Consider the following 19,540-nt stretch of genomic DNA (forward strand, 5'->3'; position numbering starts at 1 on the left):
CACCGTCATGCTTGCGAGGAGATAACATTCTGCACGGATAGGTTCTTGAACACACTTGTTGTACTGCCAGTCTCCTGGCCACCACCTCGCAGATCAGCGAGTTTCAGGAGTTCAAAATTATCGATATGATCCACCAACCCTTGCCTCCAGACCTCTGTATGTATGTTGAACTTCTTTCGCACCGTACGTAGCCAACCGTGCTAATCGGAGGTGCGGGGGTAGGACAACCAAGCAGTTCCAACGAATGAGTTTTCAATATTTGATCTACCACACCTAGATTTTTAAACCCATACTGTTCCCCAACAGAGCATAATGCGTTTTCTTCATACACATGACATACGACACATGTAAATGACATATGACGCACGTGTCTCTCTATTCTCATTCAGCCCTTTTTTACGAACGCCGCTGGATCCGCGAACTTCTGGCAGCAGCAGCAGCTGCTGTGGTCCTCCACTGTTGACACAGTTGTTTTTGCCCTCTTTCCTCTTTGTTTCGTTGCTGCACTTTATATATATATTTAATATATCTGCTTTGCTTTGGTAATGTTTTGCGGCCCAGGTTACTCTCGCGAATGGGACTCATCGCGGTCGTTTCACTTCTGAACCTGGTTACACAAATAAACTTGAACTGTTGGCGATCGTCGTCGTCATCATCATGGTGATGTATCTACTCCGGTGCCTCCTCCCCATCCTCAGTCCACCTCTTCCTCCGTCGTCCTCAGCTCTCTGTTGCCTTCCACTCGCGTTTCCATTGGGTTATTTTCTTCTTTCTGGATTGCTGTATTGGGTGCAAATTGTTTTTGTTTGACAACGCACGCGTACAACGTCAAATCCTTGAACAATCTACTACCTCCGGTTTATGGAGCACAGCCGACGACGATCTTCAATGTCCAGTGTTTTTGTTCGTCCGAGTCAGACGCAGTCGTGTCGAGGGCCACGGAGAGTGGAGAGCACGCCGGGATGTTTTTTTTCCATGGGCCTTAGATCCAAGGGGGCCTCAGAAATGGCCAAGGTGGAAGGGGGCGGGCTTCAGGCTTTCAAAACACCTTACGTAATGTAACACTTCCAAACACATTCAGATACGAGTCGGTTCTGTAACATTGAATTGGGGGTGTGGGGAGGGGGTAGAGAAGGCTGAGCCCCACTTTCTAAATTATTTAAGACGTTTGTTTAAAGTTGTTCTTTTACATTGATGGTGTCACGCCCTTTGTAGAAGGTCACGTGCAAGGGCAGCACCTGCACCCAATGCATCCCTTGTACATCCAAGGAGGATCATGATGATGATGGTCGTGGTGGGAATAAGCAGAAGCGGACCTTAATATCTGCTTGGAGCTGAACGGGGCGAGCTCCAGAAAATGTCTCCCTTCTCCTGTTGGTGTGGTGGCGGAGGGGGGGGGTAGGTTGGTGGTCGATTCCGGGGAGTTGTTAAACGTCAGGCAGCTCCGGACAATATTCCATCCGAAATGAAGCCCTGACGAGGAGGGGGCAGGAAGATTATGTTGAGTGTGATGATGAGGAGGGGGGTACTGCTGAGCTGATCGCAGCACAGAAGAAGGAGGGCAGCTCAGATGCGTTCCCCTGGCGACTGGAAATGCCCGAACACTTGAGGCAGCAGCCCACCGCCGGCCGCTCCGCTCGCGTGCGCCGCCGCCGCGGCCGCCGCGGCGGCCGCGGCGGCCGCAGCGGCCAGCGGCGGCGGCGGAGGCGGCGGAGGCGGCTGCTGGCACCCCCCGGGGGCGCCGAAGCTCCCCGGCGGCGGCTGCTGCGGGTGGTAGCCGTGGGGAGGCGGCAGGGCGAACCCGCCGGGCGCGGGCGACGCGGCGTAGGGGTACGACTGCTCGAAGGTGCCGGCGGCGGCGGCGTGGGCGGCGTACTGGGCGTAGAGGGCGCCCGAGTAGTCGACCCCGAGGAAGGGGTTCAGGGGAGCGCCCGTGGGGGAGCCGCCGGGCGTCTGGATGAAGACGCCCGGCGGCAGGAACTGCTGTGGGTAGAGGTAGTGGGCGGGGAGACTGGCGCGGAGAGACGCGGACACCGGCCGCGTCGACCCCCGGGGTGGAATCCCAAGGGGAGGAGAGGGACGGGAGGGAGGGGGGAGGGAGAGGGGGAGGGAAGGAGGGGAGGGAGGGGATGGAGGGGAGGGAGGGAAGGAGGGGATGGAGGGGAGGGAGGGGGGAGGGAGAGGGGGAGGGAGAAAGGGAGGGAAGGAGGGGAGGGAGGGGATGGAGGGGAGGGAGGGAAGGAGGGGATGGAGGGGAGGGAGGGGGGAGGGAGAGGGGGAGGGAGGGGATGGAGGGGAGGGAGGGAAGGGAGGGAGATTAGTTGAGAGTGGTGATGGCAGGAACGGCATGGTGGTGGACATTGCGGAGGCTCACGGTTCGGTACTCTGCGGCCGCCCCGGGTTATTATTGCGGAGTTTGTGCACAGCGGACGTGAAAGACTCAGCGTGGTCACTCCTAAAAATAGGCAATTTGTGTGTGCCCAGTGTCACGGTCCAAATTAGAAGAAAAAAAATCGCACCCCTACATTACTCAATTTGAACGTAGAGCACATCGCAATCATCGCCCGTGCTGCCAAAGGAACTCTGCAAGACCCTCCTGAGAGCGGTGAGGCTTTCCTGTACGAAGAGACACATAGACTTCACACAGCTATCTATAAATTTACACTTAGACCCATTGACTCACACCAAGACCCAATGACTTACACTGAGACCCATAGGCTCACACAGGGATCTATCCATCCACGATTCCTGAACGCAATCATCTGGCTCGACCACAGCTGTTGCTCTGTTCATCATCGTCAGCCATGCGGAGCATGCAGGAGACCGGCCGCAAACAGCCTCGCGGCTACCACTTTTGTTTCCAGGCACGGATTTAATTTCCCCCGAACGGGAAATAATGACCACGTGCTATAAGAATCATTGACAACATTACTTTACTGCAGCTTACACTGCGTCATTAATGCCCCCGGAGCGAAGTCCACAAGAGAAGTCGGCATTCACAAATGACACAAAACTCAACACATTCGCAGGCAACTCATGAATATAATTCACCCACGCATGTGCCACGTGCGTTCTCATTCGTCAATCGCACTTTTGTCGATCACGCTTCCTGACAGAGTGTAACACGTGGCGAATCGGGCACTGGGTCCTTGAGCTCGCCGCTATGAGAAGGGCCCGTTGCCTGAAACGTCGCCTTTTAATCGAGTTTCCCCTTCTGGGGCCAGCAGTTCTATTGACGAATGGCGTCGATCCCCTGCTATCTGTGCCTTTACCACCACCTGCCAACGTGGCAAAGTATCACCAAAGCTCCGCACTCTTGTACGTGACGTACGTTTTGTAACGTGGTGACTATACAAACGTGCAGTGAGAACTTTAAATATCGGCTGCCACAGCTGTTGCTGTGACCTTTATTTTTTATATATTAACATTTCAACCCAAAAAAAAATACGCCCCACAGTTAAACGGTGACTGTGCCCGTTTACACTGCGTATACCAGACGCCTTATATGGCCGTGTTGAACATTCTGTCTGCAAGGGCCCTTAAATGGGATTTGCCGTTGGCGGCTTCGTGAGCTGGAGCTGGGGTCACGTGCCGCTTGGAAGCCGATAAGATTTGTGGCTCCCGGGTCAAAGGCGCGTCACCACCACCACCATCATCAGTCATGGTCAATCCACTGCTGGATGATAGCCGCCTCAAACACCCTCTCGCGATGTTGCGATGTAAATAAACCACACGCACTGACTGATTAAAAGCGATACGACTCATGGGTCGCCACTCATTGGCTAGTAACGCGTTTAAGGTAGCTCCTAATCTGGTGAATTGCTGTGCCCGGGCGATCGTTTGACAGACACCCCACTGGTCTGTTAACGACACTGCTACTTTATTCTCAGCACGTGATTGAAGAGGGTGAAAGCGATGTCTGCCCGGATTACCGCGGGGACTGTTAACATTTGCAATCACAGCATCTGTGCAGCAAGGGGGGGTCATGTAGAGGCTTTCGCAATTGACCTGCACCCACCTGAGTTTGATTCCTGGCCACAGCTAACATCGCCGGCAAGTGACTTGCACGTGCCATTGGTCCCGTCTGGGATCCCAGCCACCCAAAACAACTGCTCAAAATATGCATTCACCATCGTGGTGAAGTATGGCCAATTCGACTCCCAGGACAGACACGGTTGCTGGGAGGTCCTCATCTAGCAGTGACTTAACAAAGAGCCGTGGCGTGGTGCGATGTTTGGTACATCGTGCGTTATGGTACGTGCATGGTGTACTGGTACTGTATGCTATGTTATGTGGTGTGTTGTGATGTTTGGTATGACGTCTTTTTGTATTGTGTGACATACTCGTGTTGTGTGGTGTAGTGTGTGTTGTGATGTATGCATGCTGTGTGTGTTGTGGCATACTGGCACGGTGTATAGTGTAGTGTATAGTGTAGTGTATTCTGTAATGAATTGTGTTGTGTTTTTGTGTGGTGTAATTGTGTGGCGTTGCAGTGTGTGGGTTTGATTCTCGTTCAACGTCGACACCAGTGACTATTATCTGAACCGGTCGTCGGCCTCCCCTAGGTCGATTGAGCCTCAAATGAATGCTGTGTATCGTCAACATCACCACTAGGGAGACAAAGACGGCCGGGCGTGGTGTTGGCCACCGACCTCTTCGTGTGCCGTGCCGGCCTTCGCGCACATCACTTGCACCGACAGTCTTTTTTTAAAAAGGCTATAGGGGGGATATTTGTCTTTGGTGTATTGTTTGGTGTATAGTGCAGTGTGTAGTGTAGTGTGTACTACGTGTTGTGCAGCAGTGTAGAGGCCAGGGCACCATGAGCGTCTCACCCGTACGGCCTCGGAAGAGGCAGGATGTGTTGAATTCCCAGGGCAAAACCTTCAAAGGAGCAAAGGGTGGTGCGCGTTAGTCAGATGAACTTGGAGCGATTGCTCTTTGTTTAAACTCAGTCCCCGCTCCCGGAATGTCACGATCTTTGCTCGGCGAGAGACAAGCGTGGACTTTGGCAGGGGGCAGGTGGGGGGGGTATATTTATAGACGGCCAAGCACAGTCGCGCTGACACGGGGCCCCGTTGAATGGCGTTTAGGGACCACCGGAGGGGAGGAGAATGAGGAGGAGGTGGTGCGACAAATGAATAAAAGCGTGCCACTAATGCGTGGGATAGAAACACTCGCAAACGGCCGATGCTGATTGACTATGACCGAATAATCCTTACAGAATTCCTGGCTGACTTCGTCAGGTCTGGGAAGCTGAGCAGGATTTTTGAGCCTGGATCGTGCACGTACTGTAGAGTGTACTTAAAAAAAAAATTAAACACACGATTTGGTGATGACGCTGTTGCTGCTGCTGTTTGGCAGTTGTGCACAAGCACAATTAACACCGTGGCACTTAAACGTAAAAATATATATTAACGCTGGCGTTTTGGGAAATGGTCCCTTCTACATTGCAAATAAAACCATGGAAAATCATATACATTTGCTGTGAAGTGCTATTGTTCGAAGCGTCCACTCCTATTTTTGTTTCCTTTTAAGGCCACAGTGTTATTGAGGAATGTGTTGAGGTTTTCTGCACGGCTCCTGCTCCCCTGGGTGAAACAGCGCTACGTTTGCGTCTTGAATTATAATAATTCTAAGTGAACTGTGTTTTAAACAAATCAATAGCAGGATGATGGTAATGACGATAGGCTGTCTGCATGTCGTACAGACCCAGTGTCATTGTTTAGCGTGCGAATTCAATTCACCGATTGATATTTTATCCTCGTCTATCAATAAACATGCAATACAGCAATTGTTTATTTTATTATCGTTCGTACTGTTTTGTTAATATTGATGTCGTGTTTTTCTACCGCTCGTTCATCAAATCTGTATCATTTATCCTGCAGTGATTTAATATTGCTCTCATTTCACGTCGGTAGAGTATACGTGTACCTGCGCTTCTACGAATTGGTATGTATATATGTTGATCTTCTTTCGCACCGTACGTAGCCAACCGTGCTAAATCGCAGGTGCAGGGGGAAGGACAACAAACTAAACACAACAAGCACTTCTGTAAAAGTGCATGACTCCAGTGGCTTCCTAATATCGGAAGGAAGAACGTTCCAGACGACCACAGAAGTGCATCTGCAAGCGCGCGACGCAGTGACCGTCTCTGTCCGATGGCCAGCCAAAAGCCGCTGCTACTGCAAAGATGGTGCGGCGGTGATTAGCACAATACGTTAATGCAGCCGAAGAACTGAGTTTGATTCCCGGCCACGGCTAACATCAGTGGCGAGTGATGTCTAAACACGTCCTGGACCATCCAGCCACTGGACCACCCCGCAAAGTGACCAGCGTGACAAAGTTGTCAAACAGCCGCCAAGACCCACTGACATGGCGTGATTGAGGCCTTCGTTCAGCAGTGGAGAGACAAAGGACTGAACATTATTCCTCCTTGATTTGAAGCGTTCGTGACTACAGGAATCCATACTCTTTGGTTCTTTCGGTAGAGTCACGTAGGTAGAAAAATAATAATAGATCACGACGTTACGATCGCAACACGAGCAATCGTTATCAGGTGGGACAACCACAGTTTTTTTCTTGCTGTGGTTGTCCCACCTGATGACGATTGCTTGTGTTGCGATTAAAACGTCGTCATCTATTATTTTTCTACCTACGTGACTTTACCGAAATAACCAAACAGTATTATTCTTACTATTAATGAACTACATTTGGTTCATCCCTGTCTCAATTGAAACATTAAATGTAGCCTCAATGGGATCTCATCTGGTTGGTGTCATTATGCTTACAGTACTATACAATTATCTACAGTTATTATATATTAAAACGAGGAATTGGTCGAATATGCTGGTACTCTGTGAGATTTTACTGCAGAGACAAATCACATCGAGATCACGTGGTGTTAGCTTTGTTGGGATTGAGTCAATGGGAAAGTGGGAAAGGAATTAAATAGGGGGGGGGGGGGTGCTGTTTAAGAAGCCCCTCCACCTGTTTTATAGCCTGACCCCTCCAACTCTTTGTCCCCCAGTGCAATTGCACCTCCTGTACACTCTGCGTGTGTCGGTTCATGGTGCACACATCAGCAGATTACTCATCGTTTACGCCGAGATCACGTGATGATGATGAGCATCATCATCCAATAAATCGTTATCATCACCAACGTCATAATAAAATCATCGTCGTGATATCATCATTAATAATCATCAGCCATTGTCTATCCACTGCTGTATGAAGGCCTCCTCATGGCTCGTGGCCCAGCGCTGCTGCCCGCATCCGTCTCGCGTCCTAATTTTGGAGACGGTGTGACGTCACGGTTTATTATCCTCACGCAGCCGCGATACCCGAGGTCATGCTTCAACGTTCAACTCGTGGACATTAGACCCACGAGCTAGATGTGCATATACGAGTCTTAAGATAAGGCAGTGTACTTTTTTTTCAAAAACTTATGTCTATGTATGTATGTTGAACTTTCGCACCGTACGGAGCCAACCGTGCTAATCGGAGGTGCGTGGGAAAGACAACAAACTCGACACAAAAAGCAGTCGTAAATAAATGAGTTTTCAATCTAGATGTAAAAGTGAATCGCTGACCTCCTCAAAGGAGCGAACTCCTCGGTCATCCCCGCACCGGCGGCTTTTGGATGGCCACCGAGCAAAGAAGGTGGTCACCGCATGGCATGCATTCAGATGCGTGCCATGCGGCCGTCTGGAACGTTCTTCCGATGTAAGGAAGCCACTTGAGCTATGCACTTTTAAATAATTAACAGTACGTTGAAACTCATTTCCTTAGAACTGTTTTTTTTGTGTTTAGTTTGTTGTCCTTCCCCCACACCTCCGATGAGCACGGTTGGCTACGTACGATGCGAAAGAAGCCCAACATACACACATACATGCGCTGTGGGTGATGACTGCCAGGGTCTAAGTTAAATTAGCGGTAAACGTCGAACGCAGATGATATCTATGGGGCCGTTTTGCGATCTCTGGTCTAACACGAATGAGACAGTGCCGTAGAGAAGGCTACTGTCTCTGGCGTAGGCCAATCAGTTTCAAAGACAATGCCCAAATATTATGAGAGCAATGTTTGTTGGCATGTTTTGTTACAAGTGCGTGTGGTTAATGCAGACTCGATGCCTTGCAATGTGTGTGTCTATTTGGTGTTTGAACATCTGATGATGATGATTGTAAAATAATAATGATCACACACCGCACCGTACACCACATATTGTTATACGATCATTATTAACATAATCGAATAATAGTCCAATTAAGCATCGCCTATTCAATCACCACCATCGTGACATCACCACCCAATCAAGCCTTACCATCATTCAACATCAACGTCACTATTAAATTGATCATCAGCGGCATTTCATTCATCAGAATTTTCGACCAATCAATCACTCGTCATCACAATCAATCCAATCAATCATCGTTCAACCACACTTATGCAATAAGTAATCGCCATCGTGATATTATTGTTGTATTCGTCATCGTGATCCAGGCGTGGTCGCTAACGCTAGCGCCATCTAGTGCTACGCCATCGCACTGCGCGCAGTCACAGAAACGTGACATTTTCAGGAGTGACTCTGCGCAAAAATAAACACGTACGAAGGCGTATCCGCGTCATCCACAATGTCATAATTTACATCCATTTTTGCCAATTCCACTGCTGGATGAAGACCTCCTCACGCCGTATCAGTCATGGGGATTATATGAGCATACATAATAATAATAATAGGGTTTTCCCCCTTTTTTCTGGCAACAAAACTGAAACCTTTTTACAAGGAACCATGCGTGCATTAACCACAATACTTGTGGTCAAAATGCAAATAAAAACACACACTCTGATAATACATGCATTTTCCTTGAAACTGATTGGTCCACACCAGAGACGGCTTCAAGGACAATGCATATGTTATCAGAGTGTGTTTTTGTTTGCATTTTGACCACAAGTTTCGTGGTCAATGCACACATGATTCCTTGTAAAAAGGTTTCAGCTTTGTTGCCAGAAAACAATGGGAAAAAACCCAATTATGATATTTTGGTACTGGCAGAGGAGGTCTAATGATGTAGACCATACATACTTCATCACGCCCGTCATGGGGGGGGGGGGGTTGGGGGGGTTACCCATACTTCACCACTCTGGTGGGTGCTGCTCGGTAAAGGGAAGACACTGTGTCTCGCCTCTCGTTCAGCAGCTGCCTGCCTGACATAGGTGCCTACATCCAGCAGGGCTGCCCAGTACAACCAGAGGTGGCGTGCATCCGCTTTGGAGAGGCCTTCATCCAGCAGTGGATTGATCATGGCCGACGATGGTGATGATTGCTTCACCACGCACGTGCATTCATTCATCCATCACCAAGCGGCATTGGACATCGTGGGTGATGTATGGTCACGACCCGCGTGACATCGGGAGTGCACTCATCCAGCAGTGGATTGAGGGACCCCCCCCCCTACCACCACCCCGAGGCTCACCTGGGGGAAGCATGCGTGGCTTGGCGCCCAGGTAGGCGAGGTTCACGTTGGCTTTGCGACCATCGATGATCGGGTTGGGATCTTTGCACGCGCGGTCTGCAGCGCCACGGTCAGCCATGGTTACCTGGCGCGGAGGGCGGAGGAGGGGGGGAGACGAGGAGGAGAGACAGAGCGACGCGTGGAGGGAGGGACACGTGCATAGAGACAAAGACAAGACAAAGATCCCCCGTGTAGGCTTAAAAGGCTGTTGGGGAAAGTGCTGTTAGCGAGCACCTATGTAGGCCGGCACGGCGCACGAGAGGGTGGGTGGACAGCGGCACGCCCGGCCGCCTTTGTCTCCCGAGTGACGATGTTAATACGTCACACCAAGTACTCATTTGAGGCTGAGTCGACCTATGCGAAGCCCAGGGACGGGTTCAGATAATCGTCACTGGTGTCGTTGGTGGCCGTGAGCGGTTAGCGAACTCGGCACACCGCGTTCGTAGCGTAGCGCGGTAACCGCTCCACTACCACTCTCCACCCGCATAAACACACACACACAAAACAGGGACATACACACAGACACACACACGAAGCAACAGACATACACAGCCAGCAGACATACACAGCCAGAGACACACACACACAAAACAGGGACATACACACAGACACACACACGAAGCAACAGACATACACAGCCAGAGACACAAACACACACACAACAGAGACGTACACACAGACACACACAAAGCAAAAGACAAACACGGCCAGACACACACACAAAACAGAGACGTACACACAGACACACACACAAAGCAACAGACATACACGTCACCCTGCTGCTCTATTTAAGACCAGGAGCAAAAGGAAAGCCTCACTATATTGGCAAATTGCCCGATGAAGCTGGATGTAATTACCAGTGAAACGTCGTACTCAAATTTTAAATGATGTTGATTCACTCTTCAACACACGGGTGGGCTAAAGTAGTGAACTATTTGTCCTTTGTAAACGTGACACATTTATTACTGTTTGGCCGTGTCGGGTGGTGGAGGGTTACGACACATTTATAAATAACGCGATCTAACCCAAAAACCTTTATTATGAATAATATTGGTCGCGAAAGCCTACGTGTTAAACAACAACAACCGCCATTCGCCACTAATTGGCGGTGACGTCACCACGACGCTTGTGCCAGGCTATGTGCACCCTGAGGCCACGTGAAGTGTCGAACGCCCGCTGGTAGGAGGTCACGGGGCAGACCCAGGTGCCACGGGTCGACTGACTGAGATGACTGACTGATGCACCACCTGTGCCCCCTACTGTGCCAACCTGCTGTGCTTTAGCCACCCGGCGCTCCGCTCGTTGTTGTGAGTGTCGCTCCTCCGCCCTCCGTTGTTGTTGGAGGGCGACTACCTCCAACTGCCCAGTAGCGTCCTTCACGAGCCTCCTCCACAGAGGCCGATCTTGACACCGCTGGTACCAGTCATCGGCAAGTCCACTCAGCTCCACGTCCTCCTGTACCACATCCCTCCATCTCTTCTCTAGCCCGTGCCGCGCCCGCCTAGCCCCCTCAATCCGGCCGAACAAAAGCTGTTTCGGCATGCGGTGGCTGGGCATGCGGGCTACATGACCCAGCCATCGCAGCCTTCCCCGCCGGAGGAGCTCACCGATGGGACCTTGCCCAGATCTTTCAAGGATTTGTGAGCTCCTGGTTAAACCCAGGATGGATCGTAGGCAGGCCAGCCTAAATGTTTCTAACCGGCGAAGATGTTCCATTAGGGGGGTCCACGTTTCGCAAGCGTAGAGAAGGGAGGGAATGACCGTGGCCGAGAAGACCTGAAGCTTAGTGCGGAGCGACAGACCAGGTAGCTTCCACACAGCGTTACGCAACTGATGAAAAGATATTTCCGCTCGACTGATTCAGAGTGAGACCTCTGCTGTTAAACTGGAGCCAGTCATAAGCACACTGCCCAGGTATGGGAAACTCTCCACTCTCTCCACAACTGCCCCATCACCGATTGGGAGTTGTGGGGGTGGAGTGTCCGATGGTACAAAATACCCAGGCAGGTGCTTAGTTTTGGTGGGGCTGATGGTAAGGCCCCACCTCTTAGTGGCACGCTCCAGTCTCAGCAGCAGCGTCTCCAACTCCTCCTCTGAATGAGCAGCTATTACCAAATCATCAGCATACGTAACGTGGTTGAGCAATAGGGAGCCATCCCTTGACCGCACCCGGGCGTCGATCAGCCTCCCATTATATCTGTACCATATGGAGATTCCCCCGGTACAGCTATTGAAGGCTTCACGAACTACGTGGTCAAAATAGATGTTAAATAATGTGGGAGCCAGAGGACATCCCTGTCACACCCCAAGGTTAACAGGGAATGGCTCTGACTCCCGGCCACGTAGTTTTACCCGGGCCCGCTCACCATAATGAAGGTCCTTAATGATCATGAGCAGAGGGTCAGGTACTCCAAAAGCACGAAGAACAACCCAGAGCCCAGGCCTACTGATGGTATCATAGGCCTTGACCAGGTCAATAAAGCAGAGATGTAGGACTTGTTGGAATTCCCTACACCTCTGCTGTAGCAGACGGACAGAAAATATGGCATCTGTGCAGGACCGCCCTTCCCTGAAACCGCATTGGGGCTCCGCAAGCCTCTCCTCAGCGTGCCTGGCAAGGCAATGTTGAATAATCCTTGCCAGGACCTTTCCCGGCACACTGAGGAGTGAGATGCCCCTGTAGTTGTTACAGTCTGTGCGGTCCCTCTTCTTAAAAAGGGGGACCACCAGGGCATCCTTCCAATCCTGCGGAACCCGTCTAGTGGTCCAGACTGTTGTTATGATGTCATATAGGGCAGTCTGTGCACAAACGCCGCCCTTTCTCAGCATTTCACTTGGGAGATCATCTCTGCCCGCTGTCTTTCCTGGTCTCAGACTCTGGATCGCCTTCAGTACTTCCTCAGCAGATGACACCTCAGCCAGCCACTCACAGGGGGTGACTTCTTCCAATATTTGAGGCACCGCAGCCTCAGCAGGGTCATCCTCACTTTGTGCCACGATGTTTTCCTGGCTGAGGGATTTTCCCTCCCCTAGGACCTCACAGAAATGCTCAGCAAATCTGCAAACCTGTTCCTGGGGGTCGGAGATTGGGTCACCGTTTTTTCCCCTAATGATGGTAATAGGTGTGGCGCTGCAGATTACTTTTTTGATGGAGTTAAATAGAGATTTGTGATCGCGGGCCACTGAGGCAGGCTCCATCTCCTCAGCAACCCGCGACCACCACCCATCCTTGCAGTGCCTCACGGCTCTCCGAACCTCCGAGCGAAGGCTGCAGTAAGCCTCCTCATTCTCTGACGTGGGATTCTGTAGCCGATGACAGTGGGCCTGTCGCTTTTTCTCAACCATCCTGAACACCTCCTCTGTCAGCCAGGGTCTCTGGGGAGGTCTGGACCGCGTACCCAAAGCAGCCATTGCAGCTGCATGAGTCACAGTCCTAAACCTCGCCCATTTACCCTCGACATCAGGAGGAGTCGGGGACGATGCCAATCCCAGCCGCAAGCGATAATGAAATTCTCGCTTGCAACTTTCATCAGATAACTGAGACCAAGCCACTTTAGGTTGGAATGGGGTCCTGGGTGTACACCCACCACCGGAGTGGAAGAATGGCAGGCGCATCTTACAGATGACTAGTCGATGGTCAGAGGGCAGATCAGCTCCACGGTAGGTTCTGGTGTCAAGGACATGGGCTCGCATCCGCTGGTCCGTCACTATGTAGTCCAGCAGATGTACTTGCTTGGACCCGGCATGCATCCATGATGTTGTGTGGATGCGCCGATGCCGGAACAGCGTGTTGGTAATTACAAGCCCATGGGCTGCACACAAATCTAGCAGCCTCCTACCGTTGTTATTGAGCTGATCTGTCCCATGCCCTCCAATCACTCCAGACCAGGTGCCAGTATCATGAGCAACTCGGGCATTGAAGTCACCCAACATGATGATTCTATCCCGAGGGGCCACTTTAGCCAGCACCTGTGACAGGAGGTCATAGAAGGCATCTGACTCATCGGCTTTGCCTGCATCCCTCCAGAGATGTTCATCTTCGGTGGGGGCATAAGTAACCACGACCACCATTCCTCGCCTCCGGTTGATGGGAAGGCGAACCCAAAGTAGCCTGGGACTTACAGCTTCCCACACCTCACCGCCACGCTCCCACGCCCCCTTCATTCTTTTGTTCAAAAGAAGAGCCACACCCTGTTGTTTGGCAGTCTGCTGCCCCGAGTAGAGGACTGTCCACCCCTCATGGTGGCAGGAGCCAGAGCCGGTCCACCGGACCTCCTGAATGCCACACAGATCCAGGCGGTACCGGTCCAGCTCCCGACAGAGGAGTGGCAGCCTCTCCTCCGCAGTGAGCGTTCGAACATTCCACGTGGCCACCCGTAGTGGCTTTTCGTTGTTTCTAGAGGAGCCCCGAGGGTAGATATTCAATCTCCTGGCTCCGCCAATTGGGGTTTGGCCAGGAGACGTCATAGACGCCTGGACCCCCGGGGCCTCCGGCACAAGCTTATTAGTTACATATTTCAGTTTAACTCGTGGTTTAGTGGTAATTAATTGAAGGTGGAGGGGTTACCAGCCCCTTGCACTCGTCCAGAGCCCCCGTTTAGCCCCTGTGGTGGACACATATGCCATGAGGGGAGGAGCCAATCAAAATTGGACCTCCCCCCACAGCACTGTCCACGACAGAGTTGCCCGTCCGGCACCGCGAGGAGGTAGGGGGTTGTTAAACATACACACAGACAGACACACACACAACCCGTGCTCCTGTGTTCCCCGCTCGGAATTGGAGAGAGCGTTTGAAGCAATTACCAAGCAATTGCGAGATGAGTGCGTGGAGCGATGATGGTGGCTGGGCTGCTACTCCTCCTTTACTCCATTGCCCCCATCCTCGTCTAAGTGCCGTGAGTCAAATCCTCCTCATTCGCCGCTCGTGGTGTATTAAATAAAATGAAATGTATATCACGGTTATCCATTATGGAGCGAGGGCAATTTTAACGCAAATTGAACATGCGCGCTCGTTAGCCAGCCCATTTATTAATGATCGTAATTGTAATGGGTTTTTCAATGCGCTCAGGCACACGGATGGTATTAATAAGAACAAAGTGTAACGGTGGACCGGCGCGTGCCTCTGCGCGCGCCGCGTGCGGAGCGATTAGCGCGCTACGAACGTGGCGACACGGGTTCGATTCCCACTGACGGCTGCCACCATTGAAAAATCATCTGAACCCGTCCTGGGCCTCTCCTACGTCCACTCAGCCTCAAATAAGTGCCTGGTGCAGTGGTGCGTAAACATCGCAGCAAGGAAGACAAAGGCGGCCGGGCGGGGTGATGGCGTTAATAGGCGCCCGCTTCCAGCCCTTGCTCCTACAGTCTGTTCAGGCTATAGCGGGGATTTTTGTCTTTGTGTGATTTAATAAGAGTGGATAATTTTTATACCGGTACTAGGCCTCTCTCCTAGGTCGACTCAGCCTTAAATGAGTACCTGGTGCATTGTGTAAAATAAAATCAGCAATGGAGAGACAAAGGCGGCTGGGCGTGGTGCTGGCCACCCAACCCCTAGCGTGCCGTGCCGGCCTTCATAGGTCGGTGCTCTCTAACAAGCACTTGCCCCAACACTCGCTTAAGGCTATACAGGGAATCTTTGTATTTGTTGTATTAGCCTGGCATGAAAACAAAGGGCACCTAGCCTGGCACAACAAGCGCTATGCTTACGTCACCCTAACTTAGTTTGCGAATCGCGGCTCTAATTGTTGTGAGGGGAGCGGTGGTGCAGTGGATGGCGCACTCTGCTAGGAAGTTGGCTAGTGTAGGTTAGGGGCCGACCATAAATGACGTCACGCGATTTTGGACGATTTTTGACCCCCTCCCCCCTCATCACACGGCGTCACAAAAAGTCAGACCCCCCTCAAATATGACATCACAAAGCTCTGCCCCCCCCCCCCAAATATAATCAAACATGCTTCACATCGCTTTAAACTATTGCCATTGTAGTGCGTATTTAATGTGGCGCTGCACTCTGATGTTGTAGGAGAAAACATTTATTAAAAAGTCAAATTAATTAAGTAGAACGTGTTGTCTATATTTATTTAAAGTTGCGCATTTTGATGTGACGTCACATTTCTCAAACTCCCCCCCCACCTCGTCACACATCGTCACAAATGTCTGACCCCCCCCCCCTAGGTGCGTGACGTCATTTATAGACGGCCCCCTTAGACTCACGACCATGACGAACAAGCGTGGCGGGTGATGACTGAAACCGGTCCTGGGGGCATCCAGAGGTCAAACCATGTACGAGCGCGAAGGCGGCAAACAACGCGGTGAGCTGGCGCCAGATTTCTACCTCCAAGGCCAAGGGACTCCGTGGTTTTTTTTCCACGTGAGGAAGACGCCCGAGCAGCCGAGCGGGGCAACGCTCGTATCTGATGCAGATGGGACAGATGGAGATCATTCCCCACTTTGCTGTAGCGCATTCTCCTGGCGAGCAAGGGTATGCGGCACCTCGACGCCCACGAGAACGGAGTTTCACACCATCTCTGCGGTGATCCACCAACCCTCGCTGCTGCCTGCACAGTGCTGGATTACAGCAAGCCACGCGCGCAGCCACCGACACACCGCCCCCCCCTCCCCCCACGTATAATCGATGTGACTTCGGAAACAGTGCCGCGACGCCCTCTTCCGGTGCCGTTCCATATCACACGGTGGTTCACCGCTAGCTTCTCGAGTTCCGGCGTGGGCATTTATTGTTGAGACCGCCACGGCCGCGAGTGCACGACCGGGAATCTCACCGCGACTTGTGATCGGAACGCGACCGAATCCACGGGTGCCTGTGGCCCCGCGCGCAAGGGAGGCTCCCTTAACGGACGGGCTTTGCCGGGCTTGTCAACGCAATCATTCACCGCTCAATGCAAGCCACAACTTCTGCAGCGCACGCTGTCACGCCGCACGCCGCACGCGTATGGGGCGAAGTCTCACGTTGCACAAACACAACGACCTCACCGTGTAGCCATCATGCAGACCGCTGCGGTGAGTGCTCTTTGCGGGCACCTACGAAGACCGAACAAGGGCGCACGAGCGCCTTTGTCTCCCCGGCGCTGACGTTTACAATGGTAAGGCTGAGTCGACCTAGGGGAGGCCAGTGACAGGTTGCGATGTCACTCACCTATGTGTCACTCACTAATGTCACTCAGTAATGTGAGTAACATCGCAAGCCGGATTTGAGCTCAAGAGGCCGGATTTCGTAGCTTGGTACGCTAACCACTGCGCCACCGCTCCCCACTCACGTGATAAGACAAACACCTACTTGCCCCACCCCCCCCCGAGTCTTCGCCATCCTCTTACCTTAGCTAGCACTCTTCATACAAAGTTCTTAGGGCTGCAGCACAGATGTACATATGCATACACTTCTACAAAGTCCAATGTGAAATCAGCCGTGATCAATCCACTGCTGGATGATAGACCTCGCCAAGCCGCCGCCGCCGCCACATCTCACGATCGTTGTAACGATCCAATCTGGCGCCTGCAGACCAGCTGACTTCGTCACCTCGTCGTTTGCGAGCATTGTGCTGCGAATACGGAGGGGAATTGGGTGGATGGAAGTATCACCAAAAGACTACTTTCACGAGAGGTTCTTAGGAGCGTTAAAATGTCACGCAATGACTTAACTTCAGCCGTGTCTATCCGAGTCGGCGATCCGTAAATTGTGTATCTGTACTCGGTACACCACGTCCAGTATAACCCTCGCTGTGGCTGTGCTTACGTGTACGTCACGTGCCAGCCACTCCACTCTACCTCGCGAATATTCAGTTGGGAAATTAATTGTATTGTGCTGATGATGCTGGTGGTGGTGATGATGATGCTGGTGGTGGTGATGATGATGATGACGACACACAAACGGGCGTGCACGCGCCGACACTTACGAATCCATATCCTCTCGACTTGCCCGTCTGCCGGTCCGTGATCACCACGGCCTCGTCGATTTCTCCGAACGCCTCGAAGAACTTGCGCAGGGACGCGTCCGTGGTGTGGTAGGGCAGGCCCCCGACGAAGATCTTGGTGTACGTGGTGTCTGGCTGCATGGCGGAGACCCTCACCACCACCACCTCCTCCTCCTCTTTCTTCTCCTGCTCTTCCCCTCCTACCCGGGAGGTGGGGGAGAGGTGGTCCACCTGGCCAGCCACTAGCGGCCGCTACTCCCCACACCAACACCTGCACGCACAGCCCTCTTGCACCTATGATGCCCCGACGCGCATCCCCACGAAACCACGCCACTTCAACGACTATGAACTCAGTCACTGAGAATCCCCCTGGTACCATGCATCACACCGGCGGCACAGCGCGCAACCTGTACGGCCTGTCGGTAAGAGGTGTGGGGGGGGAAGCACAATTTCTTAGTCTGGGAAGAGGGGTCTGCTGTTGCTTGTTACTCGGATGGTGCAATTTTGTAACCAGGCGACCGCACCGGGTAAGCAAACTGCTCGCGCTGAGCGGGGGGGGGGGGTGGCCGAAGTCGCGGAGCTCACGGGTTCACGCACGCCGGCGTCTCGCGTGCCACTCCGCGAACGCCCATGACAACCGAGAGCGTCACTCACCTGTAGAGCCGCCAAATGCTGCGCCCTCCCTCACTTCACCTGGACGAGTCACTGAGAGGGGCGGGGACAAGGGGTGGTGGTGGTGGTGGGGGTGGTGGGTGGTGGGGGTGGTGGGTGGTGGTGGTGGTGATGCCCCGCCGCGGTGTGTCACGGACACTCGGGGAGGCGGCCAATGGGTGAGCCGAACCGCGCGTTCGCACCGAATACGAATCGCGTCCGCGCGAGGTGGTGCGGGAGCGCCACGTGGGGGGGCGACGCGCTTTGGGTGGGAACAATGGGCCCCGTTGTCTTCCTGGCGGGGGCCGTCGGCGCGTGATGCAGACGCGGGTCTCGGGGGCACCTGCGAGCAAGGGCCACGCGCGCGTCTCCCCCCACCCCCCCCCCCCTTCAGCGGTGAGCGGTGGCGCAGTGGTTTGCACGCTGCGTGATGGAACCCGGCGGGCTGAGCTCAAAATCCCGGCCACGGATAACGCTTCAGTGTCTGCGAGTGATGTTGTAACCGGTCATTAACCTCCCAACGAAACGTTCCAGTTGTTTTTGTTAACCAACATGCACTGACCAGCGTGGGGAAGTATGGCCGAACACCGCACCCCCTCGCCTCCCCTACAACCGACACGGCGTGGTGGAGCAATGGATCATGCGTATTGATCACTGTGACTTGGTGAAGGCGGTAGAGCACAGACGCGGGTAGCACACAAGTGCGGTACAACAACCCCTGGTATTGTACCACTTCGCTACTGCCCGCTCATCTTTGGCAACGTCTTCTTGCTAAGGTGTTCGCCCATCCAAGCACTATCCAGGCTCATCACCTGCTTAGCTTCCGAGACCTGATCGGATAGGACGCATTCCGCGGGTCATTTGTTAATTAGTTACTGCCAATTGTTTTTATTTCGCTCAGATGCCCTTCATGAATTATGTATCTGCAAAGGCAACACGACTTTGTTTGGTGATCTAAAAAAAAGAATCACTTGATAATGCCAGGAAAAAGCCACCAAAGGCGGACTTGGCTTTAAAACGTGTAAATACAGCCTCCTCTCCACATGGCGTTGGGAGCAAAGCTGTTCTGCGCGCGACAATAGCACATGAATAATACACGTGTCTGCCAATACGGGGCCATCTTCAAGCATGTGTATTGTATAAAGCGTTTTCAGGGATGACGATGATAATGATGATTCTAATAATTATGTACTGCTTCACGCAAGATGATGGTGCCAGTACATTGATGACGATGATGATGTCAGTAAATTTAATCAAGCAAGCCTGACACTGCTGATGAGACGCTGAAATGTCGACACCGGTTCAAATTGTTTTGCCGGCGACGAACCAACGCGGATTAAATGATACACTTCCTGAAGGCCGTGCGGCTGATGGGATGTGTAAACAAAACAACTTGTGTGGAGGGTCAGATATGGCAAGGAGGTAAACAGTCTATTCATCTTGTTACCT

At 52.4% G+C, this 19,540-nt stretch overlaps 1 protein-coding gene across 1 annotated transcript; it reads right to left on the minus strand.

Annotated features, from left to right (window-relative positions):
* Positions 1-1,566: 1,566 nt before the first annotated feature.
* LOC116942513 (RNA-binding protein 24-like) lies at positions 1,567-18,093 on the minus strand. The gene is made up of 4 exons (XM_032954511.2): positions 17,423-18,093; positions 9,474-9,597; positions 4,833-4,881; positions 1,567-2,011 (listed from the first exon to the last, which is right to left on the minus strand). The coding sequence occupies exons 1-4, from the start codon at positions 17,579-17,581 to the stop codon at positions 1,567-1,569; spliced, it is 777 nt and encodes a 258-aa protein (XP_032810402.2). The 5' UTR covers positions 17,582-18,093.
* Between the last annotated feature and the right edge of the window lie 1,447 nt (positions 18,094-19,540).

The sequence above is a fragment of the Petromyzon marinus genome, chromosome 15 (assembly GCF_048934315.1).
Source record: "Petromyzon marinus isolate PM22_M1 ecotype Great Lakes invasive population chromosome 15, UKy_Petmar_22M1.pri1.0, whole genome shotgun sequence".
Taxonomy (NCBI): Eukaryota; Metazoa; Chordata; class Hyperoartia; order Petromyzontiformes; family Petromyzontidae; genus Petromyzon; species Petromyzon marinus.

Coding starts and splice junctions, on each gene's coding strand:
- LOC116942513 (XM_032954511.2), bottom strand. CDS start 17,581: ATGCAGCCAGACACCACGTACACCAAGATCTTCGTCGGGGGCCTGCCC. Junction 9,598..17,422: donor AGTCGAGAGGATATGGATTC/GTAAGTGTCGGC, acceptor CCTCCGCGCCAG/GTAACCATGGCTGACCGTGG. Junction 2,012..4,832: donor CCTCTTCCGAGGCCGTACGG/GTGAGACGCTCA, acceptor TCTCCGCGCCAG/TCTCCCCGCCCACTACCTCT.